Source organism: Pyxicephalus adspersus, chromosome 5 (assembly GCF_032062135.1).
Source record: "Pyxicephalus adspersus chromosome 5, UCB_Pads_2.0, whole genome shotgun sequence".
Taxonomy (NCBI): Eukaryota; Metazoa; Chordata; class Amphibia; order Anura; family Pyxicephalidae; genus Pyxicephalus; species Pyxicephalus adspersus.
Window position 1 is genome coordinate 65,207,905 of NC_092862.1, and position 8,086 is coordinate 65,215,990.

The following is an 8,086-nucleotide window of genomic DNA, read 5'->3' on the forward strand; positions in this document are numbered from 1 at the left end:
AATCAAGATTTAAAGTTGTACTTATGTCAAAACTATATTTTCAAAGGATAATTCTGCACTACTAGGGTAAATGCTGTTTTTCCTCTGGGTACTGTTAGGAAGCACTTTAACTTACCTCATCCCTCTTGATCTTGGTTGTGGGTGGGCCCTCGCCATCTTCACTTACTATGCAGGGCTGTTGGTCTTGCATTATACTTGAGAACTGCAATAAAACCAGTGGTGGCACCAAGAGGAGAAAGCTTGGAAGCAAAGGCCAACAACAAGTAAAAGTGCTTGTTAGGGTTCCCTAGGTGAATATGAGCATTTATTGTTGGCAGTGTGGGAGAAACCCTACTGCAGGGGTAGTTGTGACCCGGAGTGCAGCTTTAAACCATGTGACTAAAAGCTAACTATTGTAAGAGCTAATGGCAGTCTAATAGATCTGGGATAATCATACAGATTAGAAAGGCAGTGAAGAGACAACTCCTGATCTATATAGCTGATGTGGATTAGAATTTCCTGAAGCCACTGGATGCACATGACAGCCAGGTAACTAGTGTTTTCTGAAGCAATGGTATCTTACATAATAATTTATCACAACACTGATTCTTACAAGCAGACATGTAGCAAATGAAACCCTCCATCTGCTGATCCAGTTGTCACATTGTGTAGCATATGGCTTTCTTCCATTACTATAGACTGAACCCTTCACCTTGTAGCCTCCCATAATGATGAGGGTAGAAAATGGGAGTGGTGGATATTATCAGAAGTTTTCACACTAAATCAATTGGCTTTAAATGTAATACTTAGCCACCCTTTATATACAGGAACAATAAAATGATATAATAAAACCCCCAGACAGCATTCACATCCTGCTAAGAACACCCTGCCCATTAGTCTACATCACCTCTGTCCTTTGATGGGGAGACAATGCAGAACCCCATACCACCCATGTAATGTTCTCTCATTGGCTTCAGCTCTCTCTTCTAACCACTCCTCATGCTCCATCCACATTACATCATCCAGCACAGTGCCTGTGAATGGGAGATGGGGCTCCAAGTCCTCAGGAGAGTAGTAGAGGGAGGGAACAGATTCTACCAGCATCCCCCTGCATCCGTATATAAGCCCAGGGAGAGGAGAGCAGGCAGCCAGACACCAACACAGGAGTGCACAGGACCAGATCAGGGAAGCAGGACAAAGAAAGGTCTGCATCATCTACACATCAAGACATAACATCATCCAAGCTTCCCTGTGCAACTAACAGCAAACTACAGTCCAACCATGCGTGAAATCGTGCACATCCAGGCTGGCCAGTGTGGAAACCAGATCGGTGCTAAGGTAATTGGATGTGTGGTTCATCATTGCTGACCCCATCATCTCATATAAGGGATTTGAAATTGTAATCAGCAAAAGTAGTTGCATGTGTAAGTGATCCCATCATCTCATACAAGGGATTTGTAATAGTAACCAGCACTGTGTCATTCCTTATAATAGCTACACATCAGCTTTCTGCTCTTACTATTCAGCATGCACAGGGAGAAATGTGTGCCATGAATTATTCATCTCCTGGTTACTCAAGCACTGATTTCTTATTCATGTGGATAAAGGGTTTAGCTAGTATTCCTTACAAAGCCCACTGCCTATCCTAGAATACCCATTTACTAAAGAATGCTATGTATCATGGAGGAGATTGCCCTGATCATCGTACCCCACCCATGGCTGTACACTACATACATTACATACTTGTCATTGTATGGCGGAGGCTCACCCCTTCTTCATCCATAACACATATAAATACACACTTTCTATAGAAGCTTTATTCACTCACATTCTTATCACCCCCTCATCAGTCACATTGAGTTTAAAGGGATGAGGTGACAACCCTAAACATAGAACATTATCATAGTAGTCACATTCAGTTGAACATTTTCTATAATCGCTTATATAAAATTTGTATTTGAGCACTCTAATTTCCAAAAATAAAATTGCAAGAATGTAGCAACCAACTCTAGATGGTAATATACATCCAAGAATACAATTTAAAAAAAAAATGGTGCCATGGTGTAACAAATAATTTTCTATAATGAGCTTGAAGAAGCAAATTGCATAAATGGGAGTGACTGCTATTATATACCTGATTATTGCAAATACAGCATGAAAAAGCTATTTGTGACCCTTTTTTTTAGCAATGTTAATGAAACAAAAAATTCAGACATGATGGATATAATGAGGTTTGGGGGGGGGGTTGCTGAAGCAGACAAGAGGCTGGGTGGGGTCCTCCTTTGACAGCCACCTTCATCACTTGCTATGGGGGAGGTGTGTCAGGTCTTTGTGTGCTTCCATGGATTGCCTTTTGTGCAAAGCATGAAAATGAGCCTTTTCACACGGTGTCGCCTTGCCAACCGAATTCATGAATTGCAACTGCTAAGTAGCCTAATACAGTATATGACTACTGTTCTGCCTAGTGATTGTTAGCTGGTAAAATGTATTTAAAATGTTTCATTGTAAGATTATTAATAATATCTGAAGTGTATATTGATATAGCTGATGGTAGAAAATCTAACAAGAAAAATATGTGGCGTACATTTTTATTTTATAACACATATTGGATGTACTATGTGCAGACAGATAGCTGCAGTCTTGGGTGTGGTTTACCCAGACCGGCATTCCCAAATTATTTCTTTATTGAATTCTATCCTTGTTAAACAATGTCCTTGTTAATAATAAATAACTAATACATATTAAACTATATACTGTTTTTTTTCCAAATTGCTGTCATAATGCCTTAGTTATGTTTATGAGCATTTTCTTTCTGCTTTTAGAGGATTTATTATAATATTTTTAGCAAAATTATCTTTTACAGTTTAAATCTATATACGTTTTATTCTAGCACTGCAAATTTATATTTAAAGGACAATTTATTTTTATTTTCAGTTTTGGGAAGTTATCAGTGATGAGCATGGTATTGATCCCACTGGCAGTTACCATGGTGACAGTGACCTGCAACTGGAAAGAATCAATGTGTATTACAATGAAGCCACTGGTAATCCTCTTTATCTTGTGTTCATAATTAGCACACAATAGACAAATACAATTATGTGTAATATTAATAAACAGCATGCATCTGCAAAATATAAGGATAATTTTCTTACATTAGAAACGTCATTATGTTTCATTCAGGAAATAAATATGTACCACGCGCAATCCTTGTGGATTTGGAACCTGGAACAATGGATTCCGTAAGATCTGGACCATTTGGACAAATATTCAGACCAGACAACTTTGTATTTGGTAGGTATTTACCACTATGCAAATCAACACAAGTTTTTGAATAGGTATTGTGGGTAAAATTCCCTGGTTTTGGTGGTGAGTTGAAGCTACAAAATGCCCCAGCACTGGTGCTCAGTGCCAGGAAGAATTGCACTGGCTTTAAGTGGTAATAGGAGGAGAAATACTTTATTGTTGGTATATGTGCAGGGCTTTCTCTACAGTTACATGTTTGGACCTGTCCACATATGCAAGTAGAAGATAGGAGAGTTATAAAGTTGGTTACATACATATTTCTGGCACATTTTTCAATTTCATCACCTTTTATATGCAGTTCCTTGTATGCACAGATGAAATCTTTTTGGGTGTTCTTGAATTTTCAGCCATTAAGACACAGAAACATATCTGGCTAACTCAAACATGATGACAATTGGTTTTCTCAGATCAGGTGACCGTTTTTATGTGCATAACCATGTTCTACCTCATACCTGTGGAGAGACTAAACTCTTACCTCTTCTGTGGTTTACACCACTCAATGCTGCTCCTTTTTGCAGAAAACTGGCCCTTGATAATCCACTTGGGAAATGTTGATGTACGATCTATGTTGAACCACAGATCTGGTTGGTTCTTCCCTTTGACTTCACATCACTTTTTAACTTAGTACTAATGTAAGGTTAGAGGGAGGAAAACAGTGACAGCTGTGATGTATCATATCACAAGGATCAGGACTTCCAAGTGTCCATTTCTGAGTGGATTTTAGAAAACCACATCTCTCTAAAGAAGCAACTCTGAGATATCAAAACTGCCATTTTTTTCATTACACAGCAATGGCAACAATAATTTAATTAAGACCATTCAGGCCAACAAAATGTTGTCATAATATTATATTTGCATATATCATATTTTATGCAAGTTATTTATAAGCCTTTCATGGACATCTAAAGCCCCAGGACTTAATCTTTGTTGCCACTATCGTGGATGTGATGTCAGCAGCTTCAACAGACTCAAAGCTGTTACTAAAGTGTCATTCTGTGGTATTCCCCTTCACTCCTTCTCTAGTGGCCATGTGAGTGGTTATGTAGAGAGGTGATAGAAGCGATGATAGAGAAGGCTTTGACATGCAAGGAAAGGGTGGAGCAAGAGATTCAACCATTCCTGGAGTAGTCATATTTTCTAGCACACTGCAAGTTAAAAAACATAATGCATTTTAAATACTTGTTTTTACTGTTCTTGTACCTTCAAATTTTAAGTTAGTGACAAGACCCCCCTTTTTTCAGGTCCCCAACTAGTGGGCTGTGACTGTCTGACAGCTGGGTGGCGAGAGTACGGAGACCAGCGGTGGTCCACGGGTCTGGCCGGTGCACCCCACAGCGGGGTCAGGAGAAGGACCCTGCTGGGGGGCATACTGTCCAGGGCCGCGGTCCATGTCACCCATATGCATCGCAGGCTCAGGGCGTTTGGTGGTGTGTCTCTGGAAACAACCCGCCCACTCTTCCATCGCAGGCTCATACCTATGATGGGAGAGTGGGTTTTGAGTGACACACCGACACACCGGGCATGCATGGGCCGTAGATTTAGTGGTCCGCGAGCTCCAAAAGGTTGGAGACCACTGTGCTAGAAGAGATAATACTCCCATTACATTTTGCATCTTTAGAAGCAGACAAATAGAAGTCCAGTCTTTTGTATTAGCTCAGCATGATGAAATGATTAAAATAGGTAGCTCATTTTTTTTCTGATCAGCTCTTTGGTTCACAAAATTCAACTGTGATTTATGCATATCTACTTTATGTTAGTTTTTGCTGTTCCCTTCCTAAACTGGGTTTCCAAGTCCAGTTACAAAAATGCCTTCTGAACAAAAAGAACTTGAGACATTAAATTTTATATTTTTTTTCCCAGGACAGAGTGGTGCTGGAAATAACTGGGCCAAAGGTCATTACACAGAAGGTGCCGAGTTGGTGGATTCAGTTCTAGATGTAGTAAGGAAAGAATCTGAAAGCTGCGACTGCCTACAGGGTTTTCAGTTGACCCATTCTCTGGGTGGTGGCACTGGTTCTGGCATGGGTACACTACTTATCAGCAAAATTAGAGAAGAGTACCCAGACAGAATCATGAATACATTTAGTGTGATGCCTTCACCCAAAGTCTCAGACACCGTTGTTGAACCATATAACGCCACCCTCTCTGTACATCAGTTGGTAGAAAACACAGATGAAACCTATTGCATAGACAATGAAGCCCTCTATGATATCTGCTTCCGCACTTTAAAACTAACGACACCAACTTACGGTGACCTCAATCATCTGGTGTCCGCTACAATGAGTGGGGTTACAACCTGCCTTCGTTTCCCAGGCCAGCTGAATGCAGATTTGCGAAAACTGGCTGTTAACATGGTGCCTTTCCCACGACTGCACTTTTTTATGCCCGGATTTGCTCCACTTACTAGCCGTGGAAGTCAGCAATACCGTGCCCTGACAGTGCCAGAACTAACGCAGCAAATGTTCGATTCCAAGAACATGATGGCAGCCTGTGATCCACGACATGGACGCTACCTCACAGTGGCCGCTATTTTCCGTGGAAGAATGTCCATGAAGGAAGTTGATGAGCAGATGCTTAATGTCCAAAATAAAAACAGCAGCTATTTTGTTGAATGGATTCCCAACAATGTGAAGACGGCTGTGTGTGACATTCCACCTCGAGGCCTCAAAATGTCTGCCACCTTTATTGGCAACAGTACTGCAATTCAAGAGCTGTTCAAGAGAATCTCAGAGCAGTTCACAGCTATGTTCCGCCGCAAAGCTTTCTTGCATTGGTACACTGGTGAAGGAATGGATGAGATGGAATTCACTGAAGCTGAAAGCAACATGAATGACTTGGTGTCAGAGTACCAACAATATCAAGATGCCACAGCTGATGAACAAGGAGAATTCGATGAGGAAGAAGGAGAAGATGAAGCCTGATGAAAACAAGTTCTTATCTTTTTAGAAAACAACGGCACAGTTTTTAAGATAGCCAGTCTGTCTACCCCAGTTTTGTCCAAGCATGCTTGTTTACTATAATGAAAATGATGAGAGCAGTTTTCTTTTTTTTTAACAAAGTCAAAAATAACAGCTGTTCTTCTAGACTCTTCTAATTCATAAGAAAGCTGAAACTATGTTTAGAAGGATGTAGAAGTGATTTTAGATGTTGTTGTGCAATGAATGGGAACATAAAAAGAATCTGTCTGCACAGTGTTGCCTGTTTTTATTTGTGTCCAGTTCTTTTTACTACTAAGCCTTCATTATATTCCTATTGGGAGTTGGATTTTCCAATAACAAACCAAGAATCAAAATAAAATTAAAATTACAGCTATGTATTTTTGGCAAACTATAGCAAACCCAAAGCTTTAACTAATTTTATCATTGATATAGGATAAGATGTACAAATACACATCTTATCTAACTTCACATCTGTCCCAGTTTTGTCAGAATGGTCACAACTGTAGGGTCCAGGGGCAGAGATTTTTTTTTTTTTTTAAGTGGTCATAATTTTGTCTAGCAAAAGAAAATGGAGTAAAAACACCTGAATTTTACTTGGTCTTAGCAGTCCCTGCACAGTAGAGCCAAGGCTGGGGGAGGGAGAAGCAATTTGAGGAGCCCATCAGGTATGCTGCAATGTAAGGAAAAAGTGCAGGATCATTAAGGAAATGTGCTCATCACTTTATTGCTCCTTTCATTAGGCCTGATTTAATAAAGCTTTCTAAGACATTCATCAGTGAGGCTGGGTGATCCAGCAAACCTCGAATGGATTTCTTCAGTCATTTGCTAGCAAATGTTTCGAATCCTGGACAAGATCCATTCCAGGTTTGCTGAATCCAGATTCACTGATGAAAGTGTAGTCTTGGAGAGCTTTAATAAGAACCTGACATTGCTACTGAACCGTTGCAGCAAAAATAGGTCTCCCTTTCATTTTTGCATTTAGCAGTTTTCCATAAGTTTATGTTATTAGGATTTTAGTCTTTTTATCATGAGTATCGTCAAATAAGTTAAAGGATTCCAGTGGTCCCTATTGAAATGAATTTCCCTATCAGCACTTTCAACAAAAGATGTCCTAGGACCCAAATATAAATGACTAAAACCATGAAAAGCGCATTTGCTGGCATATAACACTGGTACATCCAAAGGAGACAGAGAGCTTTATTAAATCAGGCAGGCACTAAGGCTGGAGAGGATGCACTTACATCACTGAAAGTGGGTGATGCAGCAAACCTAGAATGGATCTGGTGCAGAATTGAAAACATCTGCTAAAAAATACCAAATGACTCAAGAAACCCATTCCAGGTTCCCTGGATCACCCAGCTTCACTGATGAAGTGTATCCTCTCCAGCCCTGGAGAGATTTAATAAATTAGGCCCATAGTATCACCTCACACAATATGTATTTACTACAGGCAATTTATGTCTATCACAACAACTTAGATATCCCTTTAGGTGGACATGTTACTAGGGTGTCAAATACAAATAGGCCAACTCACTCTTTTCTGACTGTTTCAAGAGACAGATGCAAACAGCATTCTAAATTCTGTATGTTGACAAAAAAAGACATGGTTAAAACAATGAAACAATGAGTTTATGGAAGAAAGGTGTACATCTGGTTGCTGCAGTGAACACAATGAATTTACCAAAACCACACCCACTAGCAGGACTAATCCTATTGGCTAAAACAAGCGCCATGTTGTACCACGCCCTATAAATTGTATGACCAAAATAATTTTGCATGGACAGGGCTTTAAAAAGTACTTACAATTTACCAAGCGACCCAACTAAAAATTAAAACTTTACTTTTTAATTACAGGATATATAGCA

General features: G+C 39.8%; 1 protein-coding gene across 1 annotated transcript; it reads left to right on the forward strand.

Annotated features, from left to right (window-relative positions):
• Positions 1-1,111: 1,111 nt before the first annotated feature.
• LOC140331069 (tubulin beta-2B chain) lies at positions 1,112-6,471 on the forward strand. The gene is made up of 4 exons (XM_072411781.1): positions 1,112-1,317; positions 2,914-3,022; positions 3,160-3,270; positions 5,143-6,471. The coding sequence occupies exons 1-4, from the start codon at positions 1,261-1,263 to the stop codon at positions 6,201-6,203; spliced, it is 1,338 nt and encodes a 445-aa protein (XP_072267882.1). The 5' UTR covers positions 1,112-1,260; the 3' UTR covers positions 6,204-6,471.
• Positions 6,472-8,086: the final 1,615 nt, after the last annotated feature.